At 37.0% G+C, this 22,950-nt stretch overlaps 2 protein-coding genes across 5 annotated transcripts in view; both read left to right on the top strand.

The window, feature by feature from the left end:
* LOC142101929 (butyrophilin subfamily 1 member A1-like) overlaps positions 1 to 22,950 on the top strand; it is a 113,789-nt gene that overhangs the window by 42,949 nt on the left and 47,890 nt on the right. The window lies entirely within an intron of this gene.
* On the top strand, positions 6,422 to 22,807 carry LOC142101428 (carbohydrate sulfotransferase 6-like). 4 transcript variants are annotated; one of them, XM_075185888.1, is made up of 3 exons: positions 6,422 to 6,531; positions 18,492 to 18,561; positions 21,178 to 22,807. In XM_075185888.1, exon 3 carries the CDS (start codon positions 21,365 to 21,367, stop codon positions 22,535 to 22,537), a length of 1,173 nt encoding a protein of 390 aa, XP_075041989.1. In that variant the 5' UTR covers positions 6,422 to 6,531; positions 18,492 to 18,561; positions 21,178 to 21,364; the 3' UTR covers positions 22,538 to 22,807. The 4 variants fall into 4 exon arrangements, with proteins under 4 accessions (XP_075041989.1, XP_075041992.1, XP_075041990.1 ...); XM_075185889.1 differs by lacking the exon at positions 6,422 to 6,531 and adding an exon at positions 17,212 to 18,321; XM_075185890.1 differs by lacking the exon at positions 6,422 to 6,531 and adding an exon at positions 17,212 to 18,321 and having other exon boundaries at positions 18,492 to 18,565.

The raw sequence follows: 22,950 nt of genomic DNA, 5'->3' as shown, positions 1-22,950 counted from the left end.
TTCCAAAGGCAATCCGTCATTTATTGTATGACTTGCCCATGCAATATATTGGCAAAACTATTTGTCAATTGAAAACAGAATACTCTAACATGTTAATAGTAGTAAAAATACTGAATATATAACTCAAAACAAACCACTTATTCATATTCAATAACATTTCTCTAGACAAAAAAGCAACCGAAAGGAACTTTATGGGTATTGATAGCGTTCCTACCGTTCCTGTTGGAGGAAACACATAGGGCCGGATTCATTAAGGATCTTAAATTAAGAAGTTTCTTATTTAAGTCTCCTGGACAAAATCATGTTACAATGCAAGGGGTGCAAATTAGTTTTCTATTTTGCACATAAGTTAAATACTGACTGTTTTTTTCATGTAGCACACAAATATCAACTTTAAATTTCAGTGTACAAATAAGCTATCAAGTATTTCCTACCTCTTTGTCTATTGCTGTGTTTGTCCCCAATTGTAAAGCTCTACGGAATTTGCTGGCATTTTATACATAAAAGTTGATGATGATGATGATAATGATGATGATGATGGCTCCATGTACACTGAATGGTGGATATCACTGGCCATTTATCAGAGTATTGGGATGTCCCCACACACTTATTGGTGAATGCCTGGAATTACCCACAAATCAGAGTGCTGGGAGCTGTCTACTGGGTATTACGGCATCCCAGCACAGCCACACTTTATCTTCAATGTGCTGAGGGACAGTCTGCCACTGGAAGAGGGAGAGGTGTAGGGGGGTCTGTATTATGAAGCCACCAGAGATCTGGGGTCTGCATTGCAAAGCCACCAAAAGTTTTGGGTCTTTCTTATAAAGCCACCAGAGATTTGGGATCTGTACACTAAAGGGCACCATAGGTCTGGGGTTAGTATAATAAAGCCACCAAATATTTGGTGGTGGCCTTCTCTATAACAGCACCAATGATTTAGGGGGAGATGCATTGTGAAGCCACCATAGATTTAGAGGACCTACATTGTAAAACAAGAGACTTGGTGGTCTGCATTTTATTTTGCCTCTGAAAAATGGTTGACATTGAATAATAATCACTACGATGCATTATACTTTGTGTATTGGTCATGATAATCCTTTCAGTTTTGTATAGAGGTCTCTAGAATATTTCCTGTACTGTATATTATTAATTACGTTGCTGTCTGTACTTTAAGTGCTGAGAGGATAAGGGAACAAAAAAATAAATAATGTGTTACTGTGAATATAAAAAAACATAACAAGGGAAATGGCATAGTGGGGAATAATTTAGTTACAATCTATACTAAAACAAAGAAGTGCTCTCAATTGGTATGATACACACCGACTCCAATTATTGAGGACCTATCATCATCATCATCATTTATTTATATAGCGCCAACATATTCCGTAGCGCTTTACAATTGGGGACAAACACAATAAACTAATAAACAAACTGTGTAAAACAGACAGAGAGGTAAGAGAACCCTGCTCGCAAGCTTACAATCTATGGGACAATGGGAGTTTGATACATGAGGTGAAGTCTACATTTTGCATTTCGGCCCAGCCAGACTGCAAAGGTAAAAGTGACTCATAAACTAAATGATCCTGTCACACAACAATGTTGGTCAAGGGGTAGTTGTCTTGTGTGAAATTGTGTAACGGGTGGTAATAGGGTAATGTAGTGAGGTTAAGAGGGTGGTTGAGGAATATTATAAGCTTGTCTGAAGAGGTGGGTTTTCAAAGAACGCTTGAAAGTTTGTAGACCAGAGGAGAGTCTTATTGTGCGAAGGAGAGAATTCCATAGAGTGGGTGCCGCCCGAAAAAAGTCCTGTAACCTGGAATGGGAGGATGTAACCTATGGTCGTCATATCATCCATTTTTAATATACGTTTTCAAGTTCTAACAATCACTTTCTAGAATTTGAATCTAATACTTTGCAAAGAGTTAACAGTTTGAACTATTTTAATGAATATAAATAAAGTTTGAGAAACTTTAAACACTAACGTGGAACTTAACATCAGAATCTTTTTACTGTTTTTGTGAATAGTAAATCTAGCATGAAGTGGAGTCTGCAAAATGTTTTCTTACATACGCAGTTCCACTGCGGTGCAGATTATGAATGCATCATTGTAACGGCCCTGTATGCTGTACAAAAAAGGGAATACAACCTGTAATATTTTGGAAAACACTGTCCTTATACCAGATACAAGTATGAGAGAGGCCATTAAGCCGAAGGAGTTTAAAAACATGTGTTGTGAGCTGATAATGTTACTTACCATTAGGGGTTAAGTCTGTGATGGAATCAGCCAATTGGAATGAGGTAGGAGTGGTCGTGGAAAGAATATATCCAGCAGTGGAGGAGGAGAGAGCTTCCTGTTTCCTGGATCCGGATACCCACCCACCCGCCCTGTTTTAAGTATATCCAATTACAATTCTTCCTTTGTACGAGGAATGAGGTTTGTGTGTGGTGGGAGAGCATGGCAGTCAGATGGTTGTTAAACATACGGTACTGAAGTGTTGGCGATGTAGCCTTGGTTCCCTCGTCGTTATCAGACTCGTTGATGCTCTAGTAAGGAGTATCAGGTTTTGCCTTGAAAGGGCTTAACCAGTTTGAGTCCAGAGGGTATTGAGTTAATTTATAGTCGATAGTACCGGCCAATAGATAAGGTTTTAACCTGGGTTGGTGGAAAGGAGATGATCTTCCACCTTATTGGTTTATGTTGTTTTAGCTGGCTGCCCTGCTCTTCGCCACCTAATTAAAGAAAAAGGTCCAAATTGTTGATAGAAACCTTTGATAGTTTTTGATAGAAATAAAATAAAATAAAATTAGAATAAATAAAATAATTTAAAAAAATAATAATAATAATAACAAAAATAAAAGGACCTTTTCATTCCAAACTTAAGTCGGTGTCCGTGTCGTTATTTTATGGTTTGTAAGTGTTGGACATTATTACCAGTAAGAGGGAGTTACATGAGAAGGGTAATCAACACTATGCTTTTTAAACCAATTAAAATGTAGAACATCCAGAACCAGAAATTTTCTGAATATTATGAGCAGAAAAACTAAATTAAAACTGTGCCGACCATTCATTAACTACATTCCGCTTACAACTAGCTACACAACCCCCCATGTAATAAAATACAATTGCGTGACTGAGCGATAGATAGATGACCAACTAATGCTAAGGAGTGTCTACACTTAACAGCTATAGTTATGCCCAATTCAAGAAACCTTTAACACACCCATAAGCAAAGGTTACTGACAACCTGGAAATTTATTGTATGTTTCACAAAAAGCTTAATCCTCCTAAATTCCTTTTCTGTTTGTAGAATCAATGTCTGTAGGATATGGTGTGTGCTCACGTGTGCGTGTTGCATAACTTTGGGCTATAAAAAAGCTGTGAAACGTTTCTTACATTTATCAGTGGGTGAAAAGCCCTATTGCAGGTGAAAACGTGAATTTTTGCCAGCGATAGAATATTTATTTTTTCAACAGCGCTAACACGGATATGGCCAATGATAACTCCCGCATATACATATCAGCGTTACTTGTACTTCCGCGATAACTGTTCTGTTACCATTATCCAATAAGGCATTTTTTTTAATGACTAATATTTTTAAATGTTTCTTATTTATTTTTTTAAAAACATTGTGGGACTTCAGTTCCACTGTGCACGGGAACGTCGGCAGGCGCAGTGTCTTACTGTACACTCCTCCACTGTGCGTGTTATACTTAATGCACTTAATAAAAATGTTCTGGAAAACAATTGTATAATTTCTAGGGATGTGCACCGGCCACTTTTTGCGTTTTGGGTTTTGGGTTCTGATTACCTTCAGGTTTTGGGTTCTAATGGGTTTTGCTAAAACACCCCCCTCAAGGTTTTGGGTTCTGATTTTTTTTTTAAAAAGCATAAAAACTGCTAAAATCCAGATTATATTTCTTTCACTTCTACGCTATTATTAACCTCAATAACATTCATTTCCACTCATTTCCAGTCTATTCTGAATACCTCACAATATTGTTTTTAGGCAAAAAGGTTGCACCGAGGTAGCTGGATGACTAAGCTAAGCGACACAAGTGGGCGGCACAAACAGGACAGAGCACCGGACAGCACCACTGGACTGAGCAGGACAGAGGACACCACCACACACCCTCCCTCTTCCCTCTCCAATGCCCGAGTGAAGATGGCGGCGGGAAGCGGGGAATAATATGAATACGGATCTCGTGAGATCCGATGGCGGGATGATGACGTTTTGCCTCGTTCTGAGTTTTGCGTCGGGGGGGAATCCCCGAACAGTGCTTGGATCCGGGCTCGGATCGGCACTCTTCGGGGGTGTTCGGATTTCAAAAATCCGAACCCGCTCACCCCTAATAATTTCCTGCCTAGCTCGGTCTGCTAAATGGTTTTAACTCATACTTGCCAACTTTCCTGGAATTTCCAGGGGGCTCCCACAAATTATGCTTTTTTGGCAATAGGATGTCATACTGATTATTCTTCTTAGGCTCTGGGCTTTGTAACTTGGGGATCTATTTATAAAATAATGCCGGAAATAAGACAGATTTTTAATTGCCGCTTGATAGTTGATAGACACACTGCCCCGTACAAGCTGGGTGCTATTGCCGATGGTAATCCTTTAATGCATAGTTGGGAGCAAAATAATGTCCTATCGCCATTTTCACCGGGAATAGTGCTTTTCGACATTTAATAAATATGATTATTATTAGCATTCTAAATTGACATTATCTTTCTATTCAATGAACACATTATCATGAGGACTGTAGTTTGCTGAGGCTCCCCCATGCACGACTTTACATGCACCAGTGATTAGCAAAGGGGCCCAAATCCTGTGCAAATTGTAGCAACTAGGATTTTTTTTTATAAAAAGAATGTCCTGATGAAAATGGTAATTTACCCCAGAATATGAGGACTTAGAACACATTTCATTTCATGTCTCTACCCCTTGCAGCTTATTAAATGGTTCCTGAGTTTGTCATGGCTCCAACCCATACACACACATTTGCAAGTTAGCTAGTGAATGATGGTGTCCTCTGATACATAATTAGGCTGAGGAATAAAAGGTTATGTCTTCAGACACGTACATAAACATGGGCTGTGTTTGTGTTTGCATTCCAGAGCTGTTTATTAGTCCCAGTGCCGACTTGCTCTAGAAAGGCATATCATAGCAATGATTCAATAAAAACCACTGTGTACAATCTTGTCTGTGTAATGTTGTTCTAAAAAAAAAAGGTACTAAAAAAAAAAGTGAAATATGTGTAATACCGACTGTGATTTAGCACAGAGCCATCAGGTTGGTAGTAACGCTGTTCCCTGCACCACCAACTACACAGAGTGCCACTGCAGAAGGGCTGATGCAAACCCTGGGGGCACCTCAGGGCTCCCCCTCAAGCATGTGGAGCGCCCCCCCACCGCTACTACTAACCTTGGCAGGCAGAGGTGGCATCCTCAGCTGCTCAAACAGGGAGCGTGGCGCTTGGCTGTGATATCATAGCCAGGCATTCCACTCCCAACATAACCAGGGCATAAAGGGGCAGCAGCTTCACATATAAAAAGCTGTGCTCCACGGGGGCCTCAAAATCACTGGATGGGAGCAAATACAATTTATTTATAGTATCTATCGTATTGTATGGAACATTGTTATTGCATCATTATTAACAAATCTATTTTTATTGTCACTTCATTTGTGACTGCATCAGAGTTAATTTGCATTTTTAATTAACTTGCACAGGATTGCCTCTGAACCCATTTTATCTGTTTATAGATCCCGCCTTCACTACGTCCTCAGACCACACCCTTATTGTTCCCCCCCCTTATAATTATTGTGCCATATTAGTTTGTTCCCATTTATATTCATGTTGCTATCAGTGATTTGGGTAAGTCAGATAGGGGTTTAAACCCTGGTGGGTGAAGTCTTCATCTATAATCGGCTATGAACCCTTGTGGGTTGAGGCACAATGATGGCCTTCAATCTCCTTATCATACCCCTACGACATACCTGTTAAGAGGTTGCAGACGTTTTGTGAATAGAGTCTTCTGTACCTTTTGCTTAAATACGTCATTGTATACAATCTGTCTTTAAACCACTTCTCTGTATACTATTCTTTCTGAGTAAAGATGGTAATTAAAGTTCTCCTTGATAATGAATTCTAGAAACTAGCCGGTCCTTGTCTTGGCCAGCGGGGAAGTGACGCATAGAAATGTCTAATAGGTAAGGCATTGTCTATATCATGTATTACTTATATTTACTAATAATCCTACTTTCTCTGTAAACCTTTTGGTATTCGTAGTGATGAGTCTTCTGGGAAACAGAATGCATTTAATTCTGCTTCTTCTGACTAAATAACATAGGTTGCAGAGATACCTTGTAAATCGCTATCACTAGAACATTGTAAAAAACATCAAGTCACAAAGCACACAGTGCAGGACATTTGTTGGAATGATTTATGAGTATGCCCTCTGCCTGGATCATGTCTCCTTGAAACTAACTGACATTGCTTGTGGGTTAGTGTAACGCTGGACAACGAGGGCTGCAGGTAAGGCCGTTTTCAATACTTTTACTTTTAATGGTGATTCCATATGTCCTACAGACGTGTAGGCTTCTGTATTAAAATGTTGTTGTAATAGTGATACTGAAAAAGATGAGAAAGGTGCAGGCGTCTACTAGTGTAATATATTAGCACAAGGGGTGGTGTACAAATAAAGGGCAAGGACTGTGTACCAACTGTAGTTTAGAATCAGGCTTATCTGTAATAAATCTTTGAGGTCCTCAATGTTCCTCCCTTTGGATTGATCGCACTTCGTTAAAAGACAACTTATCTGTATAACAAAAAGAAACTGTATCTCCCTGGTGAACTGTAATATATTGTTGGGTAGATCATCAATAGAAAGAGGATTAACTTCTATGACTAATCCCGATATCGCATTAGTGTGTATGCTCCAACAATGGATGATTCTTGTTCCAAAGCACATGGTGTCTTTTGATTTTTAAACCGGACTAAAATACTCGCTCAATCATGGAACAATGTCGTTCTAATTCTGCAGTGTGTATGCACTCACAACCAGCAGTGTTTTTAGATCTCTATGTAGTGTGCAGACTCACAATCTTTTTAGCTGATGGTTATGACAGATGAAGAGCACAGATCTGAAGGTACATCGTGTAAGATGTGTCCAGTGTGTACACATGAATCGGCTGCTGATCAGGACTTATTTTTTAATTGTTGGTAAAATCATTAACGATATCGCATCAGGAAAATATTTCTGTACTGTGTACCCAGCCTAACCCAATATTACAGTTCAAAATTAATTAGATAGTTCTACTTGAGTTAGATTTGTCTTATCTTATTCAGAATATAAATTGTTGACAATTGATTAGTTATTCACATCCATTTAATAAATATGTATATAGTGTATGTGGCACAGATATCTGTGTTATTATAGTTCTTCCTTCAATTCATTTGGTTTGATCGAATATTTAGTCTGCAATCTCTCTCATATGATCGTCCTGACTCATAGAGTTATATCCCTTGTTTCTGATGATATGTAATGCAGATAAGTTCAGCAAGTTATAAATGTTTAAGACAACGTTTCATCATATTGGAAAGTCTAATGAAGCGGCTGAAAACATCACATGAAGATCGTTCTAATAGGTATATATACAGTGACTGTTCTAGGTTAAAGTCTATTGTACCTTAGTATTAAGCTCAGATCATTATAGAGAGTCTCATTTAGAGAATTAGTTACCTCATAATGTCTGATCCCCACTGCATTTATCTTATAATGTAATGAGACATAAGTGTCATTATTCAAGTGTGCATTTATTTGGAGATTAGATGTATTAAAATGCAGCCAGATAACAGTGGAATACTGGAGTGTTTACTTCATACGTTAATCATATTATATATTATACATATTCAATGTTCTATTCCTAAGTAGATATTGTATTCGGGGAGCGTCACACCTAGTTCACGGAACTCCCAATCAATAATGAGACAAAACGTCTATTCGGAGATTAGATTTGTTATGTTATAGGCAGATAGCAGTAAGATTTTTAAGTATTAGTGCATTTATTTGCTTATTTATATTATATATTTTGTGTGTACATGTTCAGCTCTTAGACAAATACCATATACAATCCTCAGCACACCTAGTTTGCTGAGAACCCGCACGGGAATCAAAATCAACAATGGGATATCGTATATATAATGTATCTCTCTTTGAGCCAAACAGCCTTTGAATCTATGAGCAAACCATTTAACTTAGTTTAAATCCCATTGCATTGGAAGCAATCAATTAAACAAACGCAAATCCCGTCATAATACAAACAGTGTTTAATAGTTGAGTGATTTACTATTTGTACAGTATTTTTAATGTATGAACATTTATTATGGGCAGGTTAAAATTGGCAACTAAATAATAGTTAGTGAGACAGAAATCTCAGCTGTTTTAAAAGGTTTTTTTAAGACCACCAATTACTGGAACATTTAAGTGTTTATTTCTCGGATATCGTTATTATTGCTAAATAGTTGAAGGAGGCTAAGAGTCTAGCAACAGTACTCAAGCGTTCAGATTAATTATAATCCCTTCTAATATTAGCAGGATCATATTGAGGTCTATGATCAAATTCACTTTTATAGTGTTTATAAACGTATAAGTGTTTAAATTGTCTTTATTAGAATGGTAGTAAGGGCAAAAACTCATATCTAGGATGACGAAACGCGTCAGTGGAAAGGATATAAATATGCGTTTTACACAGGTCGGGTGCTAATCAGCAGGTAAATTTGCATCTTCTGTGTACAGTGCTTTCCATTCACAATCGCTGTACAGCTGCGGAGAGTTTTTTGCCCTTACTACCTGGGACCCGTGTTAATCAGTAAGCCGGACACCATAGAGAGATACCCAGTAGTACATACTTTGGACTGTGTGGAATTAACAAGGGAGTTATCTCCCAGAGCATCAACCACTCCGTGGACTGGGTGTGATTGTTCCTATATTCCTGTCACCTTTGGAACAAACAAAGTATTTTCATGCTTCTGATAGGGTCCCACACTGAGCAATAATATAATGTGGAATTGAATAAAGAAGCTTGTCTATCTAATATTATCCATTACTATTAACAAGTGAACTGGCCACTCCCTCTCCAAATTATAGGTCATCTAGTCTGGACAATGTTATATAGGAGACTATGCTTAATTTATTTTCTTGTTGAAGGACTGTGTTTCTAAATGTACTACGTTAGAGAGTTTGATTGCTGTTGGTGTTTTATACATAGAATAAACCTGTAACATCAACCCTGGACACAAGCAGTATATATATATATATATATATATATATATATACTGTATATATATTATATATATATATATATTTATTTATTTATCAGTTTTAACGTAGGAACTACTGGTTGAGACACGTTTATATAGTTTTTTCTTTTTGTGGTTTATCATGTATTTTTAATAAAGAAGATTGTATATTAAGCGAATGTACTCCGCGTCACTCCATGAAATTGGTTATTTTTAAATTGATTTATATCAGTCGTCAGGTGACCCTTTGATTGTGTTGGTAAAATTATTATTGTTTAAGGGTCAGAGAGCCACTTTTGACTGACTCTGGGCTAAGAATATATTATCTGCCTTTGGATCCTGAGCTCTTAAGAGTTAGTGTTTATTTTATATAAAATTTGTTGTGTACCATTCAGAAGATATATGATTATATGAAAAATTGAGATTTAATTATACATATGCTATTAAAATACATGTATTATTAAGGGATTAAGGGGCATGTCTATTAATTAACAGGGTTTTGACAGATGACTTTTCAGATTAATTTATTAAAAAATCATACTGGGAGAGCGCATCCGATAGGAGGAATCTTCAGATTAGTTAACCAATTGCCCCAGACCACAGTCCACATTGAAAATTATGTTGACTGTGGTTTAATGCAAAAGGAGATAGCATAGATATCTCCTGCATTAATCTTTTGTTAGATAGATGGGATACATAAATTGCCTAAACCACCTGGAAAAAATCCGCTTCCACATGGTTTATGGATTAATTACTAGATCCCGTAAGTGTGAGTAATCTGTGAATAAAATTGTCAAAAATGTGACAAAAGAGAGTTATTGTGAAAATAAGTGATTTTATACAACTATTTCATATTGTGTTCATCAACCTATCGATTTTAGGTTTCCAGTTAACATTAATGTGAAAATCATTCTGTCTTAAATAGTTAAATATTCATAATAGGGAAGGAAAAAAAAGATAATTTTGTGCCAGGAATTAATTATTTCGTCCCTACATTTTTTTAATTGATTATTGAGAATAGTTCATTTAAAGTTGATTTTTATTATTAATGTAAGTTTATCATCTCTGTGTTTTGCAGATAATTACCTACAGAGAGGAAGGAAAGGAAGAAATAAGATGTTTGTAAAATCATATATTTCCTGAATGGTACACAACAAATTGTATATAAAGCATATCAATTAATATAGAATAAAATTGAAATTTGTACTGATGGATACGTTTCCAAATATAGGTAAGGCATTAATATAAAAATCAGTCAGCTACGATACATTTAGGGAATTCAAACACTCTACTGAAAGGTAGAACATTCTGTTGCACGGGGAATCCAGTGGAACTGTTGGGGTTCTTTACCTATGTTAGCAGAATAACAACCTGTAATTGAATAAGTCAGTCAGCAATTTGTCAGATATCTATAGTAACGATCGATCTGAGCACAGAATAAGAGACCACACAAATGTCTGGTTTCCAAACTGAAACTGCTTTATTGTAGCAATAACTCTTACACTTATAAAAGTTTTAGGGGTATAGAAGCTGAACAACTAATTAGAATTCTTTAGAGGTATAGAAGCTTAACAACCAATTAGAAGCCAGTAAATTATGAAAACAACATGAAAACAACAAGCTAATGATGCAAATTGCAGAATACACATAATGTAAGTTTTAAACAAATCTTTCTTATGGTTTTATCTTCTCAGGCAGTCTTATTGTTACTTTTCAGAGAACATTCAGCTGTCCATGTTCTCTGAGAACATCTTATTGTAACATTTTTTCATGGCTTCAATCTTTTTCTTTTCTCATTCTGAGTATATTATCTGCTAATTTCTTTTAAAGCTATAACATAATGATTACTTATATGGATATGTCATTTTTATTTTTTATACTTTCACAGCACTAATACTCTTAAATTTAAAATGAAAGGTTGCAGCCATTCTAATAAAGACAATTGAATCACTTATAATATGCTTAGAAATGCTAAATAAATGTGAGTTGATCATAGATCCTAATATGATCCTGTTAAATTTAGAAGGGATTAGAATTTATCTGAACGCTTGAGAACAGTTCATACATTTGCTAGATCATTAGCCTCGTTCAACTATAAAGCAATAATAACGATATCCCAAAGGGGGAAATAAACACTTAAGTGGTTGAATAATTGGTGGTCCAAAAACCATTTAAAACAGCTGTGAGAGTTCTATCTAACTATTATTTAGTTGCCTATTACAATGTGCCAATAATAAATGCCCCTGCCTAATACATTAAAAATACTGTAGAAATAGTAAATCACTCAACTATTAAACACTGTTTGTATTATGAAGGGATTTGCATTTGTTGAATTCATTGCTTCCAATGCAATGGGATTTAAACTAATTAAATGGCTTGTTCATAGATTCAAAAGTCATTTGTGTAGCAGTTTTTATATATTAGCAAATTGTTTGATAAAAAGACCAAAAATGCTATTTAGAAAATAAGATTTGTTGCTTTGTCGCTTTGACATTATGTCGTGTTGTGATGAGGTTTCCTTCCAGCAGTCAAACAATTGTTTACAACCAAAAAATTATGTTTTCAATATTTGTCGCTCTGTTGCTTTGTCGCATTGTCGCTATGTGGTCTAATAGGTTACTTTTCGATAAATAACTATGTAAGATTTGGTAGCTTTACGTTGAGAGCTGTGGAAGATATTCGCCAACAAACAAACAAACTTCTTCTTTTATATATATATAGAAGACTACATTATTATATACTATAATATACTATATATCAAACATGCATAGGAGATGGTGTGAACAGACACGGTATGCCATTGTTAATATTGATTCCTGTGCGGGTTCTCAGCAAACTAGGTGTGCTGCGGATTGTATATGGTATTTGTCTGAGAACTGAACATGTACACACAAAATATATAATATAATTAAACAAATAAATGTACTAAAACTTAATAATCATACCGTTATCTGCCTATAGCATAACAAATCTAATCTGTAGAGTTGATATATACTTAGAAGTAGAACATTGGATACAAATAGTATATAATATAATTTAACGTATGAACAAGTGAACACTGAAGTATCCCATCGTTATCTGGCTGCATTTTAATACATCTAATCTCCCAATAAATGCACACTTGCATAATGACACTTATGTCTCATTACATTATAAGATAAATGCAGTGTGGATCAGACATTATAAGGTAACTAATTCTCTAAATGAGGCTCTCTATAATGATCTGAGCTTAATACTATGTTACAATAGACTTTTACTTAGAACAGTCACTGTATATATATAACTATTGGAACTATCTTCATGTGATGTTTTCAGCCGCTTCATTAGACTTTCCAATATGATGAAAGGTTGACTTAAACATTTATAACTTGCTGAATTTTGAATTACATATCATCAGAAACAGGGATATAACTCATACGCAGGGGGGGGGGGGGGGTTTCTGGGTCTCCAAAAAATCCTGCGTGCGCCCCTGAAATGAGTCAGGACGATCATATGAGTGACATTGCAGAATAAATATGCGATCAAATCAAATGAATTGAAGGAAAAACCATAATAACACAGATATCTGTACCACATATATAAACATTTACTAAATGGATGTGAATAACTAATCAGTTGTCAACAATTTATATCCTGAATAAGATAAGAGAAATCTAACTTGGGTTGTAAACAACTGAAAAGTAATATTCGGTCAATTTTAGGGCTTGTAGTTCAATTTGATTTTAATTTAATTTTATTATTTCTAAAACACTCACCTTTTTTTTTCTTTTCTTCATAGTATTATGTTAATTTGAGATATTTTAATATAATAATCTGTTTATGAATGCATGTTTTTAATAATTAATACAATAATGAATTTATAATTTTTAAACAATTATCATTAGTAGTTTAGGAGTGCCGAATTGTCCCAACATTCTAATCTTACAGTAAATTGTCTCCCTGGTGAACCCAAGTTTTCTTCCTGAATTTCCTGGAGATCAGTGAAGGTGGCCTGTGGAAGAAGTTAAAAACAGCAAAGGTTCAGAAGTGGTGAACAGTGTACACAGTAATGGACCCTACGCGTTTTGACCATTTGGGATTTCTTCAGGGGGATTGTTGTTATTTCAGGTGGTTGTTATATCGGCCATATTTTCGATGACAGAAAAATACCAAACAATGTGTATCTGGCTACAACACCAAACACAGCTGGCCAAAAATATGGAAGCAAATAAATGCATTTATAAAATATAATGGCTTATAGAATGGGAGTACAGTTACAATTAGTTTGATTTTGAAGCCTGTCATGGATGCCCAGCCTGTCCCAGATACAGCAATCTGAACAGCTGGCTGTGACTAGCGTCACCTTAGGCATTTAGCGATGAATACACCTTTTCTGCCACCAGAAAATAATTTACTATGGTGTCCTTACATTCACCAAAACCACTTATTAATGTTTCACACTTAAATGACATACACATGTAGCATGAGCCTCTCTGGGCTTTGTAAGTTCACAAAGAATCACGGAGAACATGCTATATTAAATGTATCTAGTATGAAAAATGTTTCCAAGGCTTAATTACAAAAAGTTAATGGCAATACATGCAATAAGTTGCACAAATAGGTTTCAGAAATAAAATAGGAAATAAAACCAGAGTCACTACTCACTAGTTAAGACTTGTTGTTTGTGAGGGAAAACAATTGAGAAATATGCAACATTTCAGTCTTGATAGACCCCCTCATGAAAATGCACATTGTAATGTTTAAAGCAGAAGATTGTAAACATTTTTCCAAACAGCTCTCACCCCCAACCTTTGTAGTTAGCTGTCAATAAGGACAGATTGATCTCCCAAATGTCACAGGGATTTCGAAGTGACCTAGGGATGTCCTGAGATCTGGAATGTTCACAGGGCCTGAGTTCTCACCTCTGCTCGTTCACCTTGGCTGGTCAGGTCCACATTCTCTGCATACCAAAAAAACTCCTCAGAGATGCTTATCTCTCTTTCTGGCTAATTTCAAAAGATTATTGACACTTGTATAGGTTCAGACTCATGTCATTTAGCAAAGCACACATTGAGATTACATTACAAGGTTACATACAATATACATTGTCATACCTGATTATTAAGGGAAAATAACAATAATACATAATCGTCACAAGACCTGTGCAGGCATGCTTTATGAGTGGTTATTTCAGATGGAAAATAAACTAAGGGGCCAATAAATGTATAGTTGGCTGACACAAATGTATAAATATAAAAACATAAAGTTCCTAATAATAAATAAGTAATAAATACAATATAATAGATTATAAAATGAAGTTAAAAATCAATGTCTACAATAGGCCTGATCCGTACATGTGTGATTACCCTATAAGCCATATTTGGTATGGAAAGGATACCTAAAATAGCTGTAGATTCAGCACTATCATAGAGTGAGATTTCTGTCACTCACACAATGGTAGAGCTGTTAATTCACAGATTTGTGTGTTCACTGGAATACACACATGCAGTACTATTACATTTTCTTAGTTTACCTTTATTGTAGTTTAGGGCCTCAGTGTCATAGTTACAGTAGAGCTATTTCATTAAAAAAAAAGAAGAATTAAAATAATAATATATTTCAAATATATTTAATTGGTGCAGCTAACCACAGGATGTGATGGCATACCATGTCTGTATTCTGCAAGGAACACATCCTTTAAGGTTTCTGCCTTAATTGTCGTAATTTCAATGCTTTTTGGAGTTTGAGTGGAAGAGTTTCAATATTGTGAATAGATCAGTGACAGACACCCTAGATGACGATTTAAAAAGCTGTACATCAAGCTTTGTTGAATACGTTATATTTACGGCTCTATGAAATGCTCGTAAACATCTGAATGTGAGAGCTTATCAGTGACAGGCACGCAATGTTATGTTAGCCTGTTATTCAGTGTGTGAATATAGCAGCACTGATCAGAGGCAGGAACACTAAATTATCCTGTCATTTAATGTGTATATAACACTCCTAAGGATCTGAGCGTGAGGGTTGATCAATTGCAGGCGCATAATATTAACCTGTCTGAGGCTGGGTACACACTACTGATTTTTCCAACCAATTTGTTATCTACAACGATTGTACCTACGACTGAAGTTCTAATCAGTCAGTCGATTCATGTGTACACACCATACTTGCCGACATTCAATAATTTTCATCCGGGAGCTGCATGGTGGAGATGGGCATGTAGGGGACGGGGCTTCGGAAATCGCGTCATTTTAGTCCCGCCCCCGTGACGACGTGATAACGCAATTCGCGTCATTTACAGCGGGGGTGGGGCCAAACGCCGCGATTCCCGGTGAATCGCGGCATTTGAACCGAATTCTGGGCAGATCAGGGAGATTGCCATACTCTCCGGGGAGTCCGGGAGACTCTCGCGAAATGCGGGAGTCTCCCGGACATTCCGGGAGAGTTGGCAAGTATGGTACACACTATACATGTTTTAAACGATTTTTGCACGACTAACCCTATGGACAGCGAGCGGTTTTTGTCATAACGTTGCCTCAAAACATTGTGACTCCACACACTGAAATTATATATGGCCTCCCTGCAGCAATACAGCAAATACATTTAAATAAAGGCTGAACATCACCAGCGAAAACTCCCACAAAGTCAGATTCCGGGAAAGGAAATACATCATCGTCATCATTCTATAGCACATATTTGTGTATAGTGCACGTTCGTTCGCAACTGCACATTTACTACGGTTTACTACTGTTTATTTAAATATAATGGCCACAATTGAACAACAGCAAGTTAATGATCTTTCGTTAGTCGCTATGGCAAGAACAGCACAGACCAGGAGGGAAAGAAGGCGATAGAATCGGACCTGTTGGACAAAAGAGTGTTTCCAGAGGAGAGACTTCAAAAATTTCCTGAGGATGAATGAACCCCCCTTCCAGCAGCTGCTCCATATTGTCTCCCCCTCATCCAGAAGGAGGACACCCATTTGAAATGATTCACTACGTTTCTAGATAATTTAGTGTTTTTCATTAAAAATCTATGTATAGATAGATATTTTAGGTATCCTTCCAATATAAAATGTGGCTGACATAGTAATCATACATTTTTCAGATTAGGCCTATTTTTAAAATTGTTTTAAAATTAGTTTTATACACCATTATATTGTACTTATTATTTCTATATTGCTATTAACTTTATTTTTGAATAGTTATGTATTTTTGTTAGCCAACTATGCATTTATTGGCCTTAGTTTATTTTCCATCTCAAATATGGACTATATTACAACCGGGCATGTGCGGATGAGCCTCATATTAAAATGGAACTATAATCCCATCATTTGTCATTATATATTTTTTATATCTACCGTTATTAGTATCTATATTTTTGACCAACTTCAGTTCTTTTGGTTTTAGTCAGATATACGTTGTTCGGTAATTTTCTCCCACCTCAAATATGGCCAATATAACAACCGCACACACGTGGATCAGTCTTATATTAAAACAGAACCTTGAACTCTGTGACCAATCATGTATCTCCCTGGTTAGAGGCATGCTATATACCCAGTGACCTGGGCTCATGCCATTTGATGCACGCTTAATGATGGCCTATTCCAGGGGTGTCCAACCTTTTAGCTTCCCTGGGCCACATTGGCAGACGACGAGTTGGTTTGGGCCGCACATAAGATACACTAACAATAACGATAGCTGATCATCCAAAAAACCATAGAAAACATAGTTAACATATATATATATATATATATATATATATATATATATATATATATATATATATATATATATGAGAAAAAAAGTGATATATATATATATATATATATATATATATATAACTTTTTTTCAAATCCCCCTATACTTACCTTTCAATCGCCCTGTTCAAATATATTATATTATTATACTATAATCACTTTTTGTATTGTTTCGATGCAATATCATTTAAGCCAGGCATTGTATATCAGGGTGCCCTGACCAGGCCTGCGGTACCTGACATATACACCACTGTGACCCCAAATTGTGACCTGTTTTGATAATTACACCACTATGTTAGTTAAGGGATAACAACTTATAATGGGCCAAAGAGAATAATATATAATGCCCCATTAGTATTACAAGTAGAAGTATGTAGCAGGGAGATAAGGTCCATGATGCTCCAGGACCAGGTGACTTTTATTCACTTGTCAGCGTCCCTTGAAATAATAAAAAAAATACCCCTTAACTTACCTTTTAATCGGCTTGTTCTCCTGTCCTCTTCTCTTCTTTTCTCCAATTCTGTGCTGCTGATTGTTCTTCTCGCGCGGGTGTCTTCTCTGTGCTGCGCTGTGGATGTTGGGCGTGATGACATCACGCCCGACATTCACTGCGAGCGCCGCATGGAGGAGGAGACAAGGGAGGGAGCCGGAGTACCAGCTGACGTGACCACGTGACGTGACCGCAAGGTAAGTATTTTCTTTTCTTTTTTTTTTTGCAGGATTTTTTTTCTCCATTAAGAGCGCTGCCCCCTTGCCACAACCAAAACTCCTTCTGGGCCACATTTACAGGCGTGCTGGGCCGGATGCGGCCTGCGGGCCACGGGTTGGACAACCCTGGCCTATTCAATGCAGTTTACCTTTATACTTGCCCTGCAAGCAATGACTACAATGCATGCATGCCTATATTACACCTATCGGGGCATGCTCAATAATTATCTTTTTATTCTGTATGTGGTACACAATTGTAATGAACACTCTTCTGATCAGAAATGATCTCCCTGAAGAAGCCTGAACTGGTTGAAATGCGTAGGGTCCATTACCAGGGACACTTTTCACCACTTTGAACTCTCCTGAATACTATTTATGACTTCTTCCACAGGTCAGCGTCACTGATCTGCAGGAAATTCAGGACTTGAAGGAAACTCGGATACAGTCTCTTTAGACTCTGTTTAACATCAAGATAAGCTGTTTTTTAATCTTTTTAATGAATTGTTATCAATACAAAAGGAAGATTATTGAGGACCTCAAGATTTATTACAGATACGCCTGATATTAAATTACAGTTGGTACGAAGTCACTTTGCACTTAATTTACTTGTACGCCATCCGTTGTGCTAATATACTGCGTCATGAGGTGCCTGCACCTTTCTCATCTTTTTCAGATTTACAGCACTTGACAAGTAATGATAATCCTTAAAAATATATTTTTACAAACTACATTTTCTGTATATTTGTAGCTGTATGCGGTCATTCACGAGTCGGAATAAACGCAGAGGCACTCTCTTTATGGCTCATCTACAGTTGGATGTAGGTCAATTTTTTGCATATGATAAGCATTTCTGTACTGGGCATAAACACAAAAAATGGGTACGCATACGTCCATATATAGTTTTTGATTATTGTTGCCTTGCAACTTTTGGAGAGGCGGCACAATGGCTTGCACAATATATTTACTTATCATCATGATCCATCACGACCTAAGGAAAATGGGAACCAGTTTCTGGAAATGTTCATAGCAACATGTACGATGTGTGTTTTCCAAACAAGTTCTATAAATGATTTATTTTGTTTTTTTATTTTTATCAAATGTGGGATCAATTTATAGTCATTTTATATTATTGTTTAGCGAATAAAATAAGAAATAGCAGGGTAGGTGAGAGGTAGTGTGTTATATTGTGTGATATTCTTACACTTTGTGCTTCCTACTTAGACTAATTATTAACTCATACTTTTTCCACACTTTTCCCTGTGCTCACCAACGCTCACTCCAGTCCTTTATATCACTTAGTAACACAAACAACACTCAATGTCACTGCATCAATATTGTACTACTCAGTACACACCTATACTTGCTATAGATAACCCACAATTATAGTGCAGGTGTATAGACAGAATATCTTTTACTCACAAGTTATCTTCAAGAATATATAGACAGTACATGTAAAAGTCTTACAACCAGTGCAAACATAATAAAACATGTGATACCAATTAACCACTTACAGAGGGGAGTTTCCAGTTCACCTAATTGTACCCAGAAATAGGTGTGGAACATGTCATTGCAAAGTTTGGGATAGGGCCTGATGGTGGTGCGCTACCCTCCTGGACAGAGGAGCAGAGCAGGGCCTAGTTGCAGTAGGAGGGGTCAGTATGCAAGCAGCCAATCAGAAGTGGCTAAATATTGCTGCTGGTGTCATCATCATCATTATCACATATCTATACACCAGGCCTCTGGTACCTACGAAAAAAGCTACTCCTCCTAAGAAGTGTATCTCATACTTGCCAACTTTTATTTATTAAAGTCTGGGCGAGAGCGCAAGGTGCTTGGAAGCGGTCAATCGCGTCATTTTGGCCCCCGTCTCCCGCGACAGAAATGTAATTTTGTCACGGGGACGGGGCTAAATGACTCAATTTGCCGCAAATCGCGTCATTGAGGCTCCCATCCTGCCGACTTCATGTGGGAAAATTGCCTGCTTTCCTGGGGAGACCAACCCAGATTTCGGGAGACTGACGGACATTCTGGGAGTGTGGGCAAGTATGGTGTATCTGGGGCTGTGGCCGAGTCTCATGAGGTCACATGTCCACAGTGCAGGATGCACTTATGTGCACATGCCTTTACTGTATACAACATACACTTGTCCATCCCTGTACCGCCTTTCCAGGCATAAGGACCTGCAAGGCTAAGATAAACACCGATCTAGATACGGATGCATTTCAGTACATATGTGCAGTATGGAAATCTGTATTTTTGTGACCCCCAACATTGGCAAACATCCAACTGTAAATTAGCTCTTTTGCTTAGTTACCTCATTCATGAGTAAAAGTTTGGAATTGTCCAATCATGTGTAATTGTTGCCTCTTCCTCTCCTGGCCTCACCCGCATCATTTAGGGCACCAGTGTTATAGTAGTATAAATGCACATTGCATACTACACTATATTGACCTTGGGTTGCAAGGTTAAATGTTTTGATCAAAATAATGAACCAATACCTTAGATTTCTAATGTGATAGAAATATTCATATTTGTACTTGTATGGACAAGCGCTGACAGAGCTGTACTTTTATAGTGCATTTATATTGCCATGCACCTGGTTCCCTAAAAAAATTAGTTTTTTTTAATCATTGATTATTATTGATTGACAATCACTCATCGGAGGGGCTACAAAGTACATGTAAGAGTATTAGCTTTACCAATGAGTTCCCCCCCATAGTGCTTTATATGCTGAGCTGAAACTCCTTATTTTACACTGAAGCTCCCCAAACATAGTCAAACAGTTGGTTTGTAAATGTAAATCTGTCTCAGCACATGTTGTGTCATTCTCTAACTACCCAGTAAGTAAAGGGCAGGTATGTGAAACGTATTCGCAACAGCGAACACTATTCAGTAACATAGTTGATGAGGTTGAAAAAAAAGACACCAACTCTCACATAAATTTACTTTGCAATAAACATATGGTATTCTGTACATCAATCCTTCCAAAAAGTAGTACCCCAAATATAACAAAACATAACATAACAAAATATTGTACTAAATAGAGTGAACACTAGACATGTGTTATTAAGACCTTCTAGCGTGCACTAAGATGAAGTTTCAGACCATTTTATACACTGTGTTATACGTTATTGTCTAATTTTCTTAATGATAAGCTGTTCTCTTCATTTATGGCCTACACACCCTATAAAACCGAAAGTCCAAAATTTATGTTGTATAATTGCCAAAAGCAATGCTACTGGGACAATATTTGCTTTCTTCAAACAAGTTTTACAGACTTAGAATGATCATATTGGTTACTTCTTGTCCTTAGTTTAGGACTGTAAGACTGTTCTGTGACGGGTGATATTATGAAAAGTTTTGTCTTCCATGAATTAAGATTACTAACTCATATTTTTTATTTTTTTTTACCCCACAATTTCTGACCTTTTCAGTTTCTGTTTCAGTTTCTACTACGCTTCTCTTCAACTATTCTTTTTCCCTTCATTAATCTCTCTGTATTGATGAACTTTTCTGATTGTTTTTCTTTTCACCCTTCCCTCACTCCCTTATGTCTTTACTTCTCAAATACGCCTTCCTACTTCTCTTCTTCTTTCCATAATCCTTAAATTCTACCTGACCATGTACATAAACCAAATGTTAGTGTTCTTACTACTCTTTGTGTCTTTAATGCTTCTCTATCTCTCTCAATTTCTTTCCAACAAATCTCCCTCATACTCCTTCTCCCCTTCTGTCCCTCTAAAACGAAACTCTGTCCATGTCCTTGTTGTCTCTTCTTGGAGATCTGGCTCTTCTTTCCTTGGGCAGATCTTTAACCACCACAGTGACGTCTTTTACCTCTTTGAACCTGGACTTCCCACCTGGATGAAGTTTCAAGAAGAGAGTGCAGAGCTGCTACATTATCCTGTGAGAGATGTCCTACGCTCTCTCTTCACCTGTGATGTGTCACCCCTCCGGCAGTATCTTCCCAACGGTGGAAAGCGCATTGGTGATCTCCGTTTCTTTGCAGAAAGTCGAGCTCTCTGTACCCTTCCAGCTTGCTCAGCCTTTATCCCTGCTGAAGGCTATGATCGCAGCAACTGTTACCAACGTTGTAGAAACACTCCGCTTGATAAAATGGCAGAGATTTGTGGGACGTACAGTCATGTGGTCATGAAAACTGTTAGAATCCTGGATCTTTCTGTCCTTCTTCCCCTTTTTCGAGACCCTGCCCTTGATCTGCGGATCCTTCATCTCGTGAGGGACCCTCGAGCTGTTGCCTTATCAAGGAGATCTTTTCCTCTCAATATTGAGAATCAGATTGTTCTTAAGAATGAAGGAAATTATAAGAAAAATAACATCACAATAAGTATGGTTATGGCAAAGATTTGCAAATCCCAGGTGGCCATTAATAAAGTGGCCAGAACAGCTCAGGCCCTACATGGGCGCTATATGGCTATACGTCTCGAGGACTTGACGAGCAAACCGATCCAAAGTCTAAAACAAATTTACAATTTTTCCGGGCTTCATCTAACTAAGGATCTGAAACAATGGATTTACAATGTTACCCATGAGGAGATTAAAGGGAAAAATGGTTTCCTGGCCTTCTCAAAGGTGTCTTCAAATGTTATCCAAAGGTGGAGAACTGCTCTGGATTTCAACTCAGTTACGGAGATTCAGCAGGGCTGCAAAGAGGCCATGGATTTGTTTGGTTATTTGCCAACGATATCCATTAATGAGCAGAAAAATATGACTGTTAAAGTGATAAAGGATGAATGGTACCAAAGAGACAATCAACCAAGCAATTGGGTATGAAAGAGATTGTGTAAGATTGAAGTGAAATAATAGACAAAGCACATGAATGTCATCTAAAAGGATGTACTTTGTGCACTGTGGGAATGACTCTCAGGGTTAGAGATGTAGATGTCAGTGAGTTCTGCTTTAAACTTAATTTTGGTTAGCAGTGATTACTAAGTGAATTCAATACTTTACAATATTTACAGATATTAAAATGTTATTTAATCAGCTGTGGAAATAAATATGATGTGTAAGTGAATAAAAGAATAATTTGAGATGGCAGAGTAATATAAGTACATATTGTTGTAGTTTCTATGCTTTATTAATTAATTAGGTCATTGTTTATCATTGTACATGAATGCACAGGAACGCCTTGTAAAGTCTGCATGAAGTGTCACACAGGCACAAGGACACGATTGTGAGAAAAATGT

Source organism: Mixophyes fleayi, chromosome 9 (genome assembly GCF_038048845.1).
Source record: "Mixophyes fleayi isolate aMixFle1 chromosome 9, aMixFle1.hap1, whole genome shotgun sequence".
Taxonomy (NCBI): domain Eukaryota; kingdom Metazoa; phylum Chordata; class Amphibia; order Anura; family Limnodynastidae; genus Mixophyes; species Mixophyes fleayi.
Note: the sequence above shows the minus strand (reverse complement) of the source record. Positions and strands in the feature narration are given on the sequence as shown.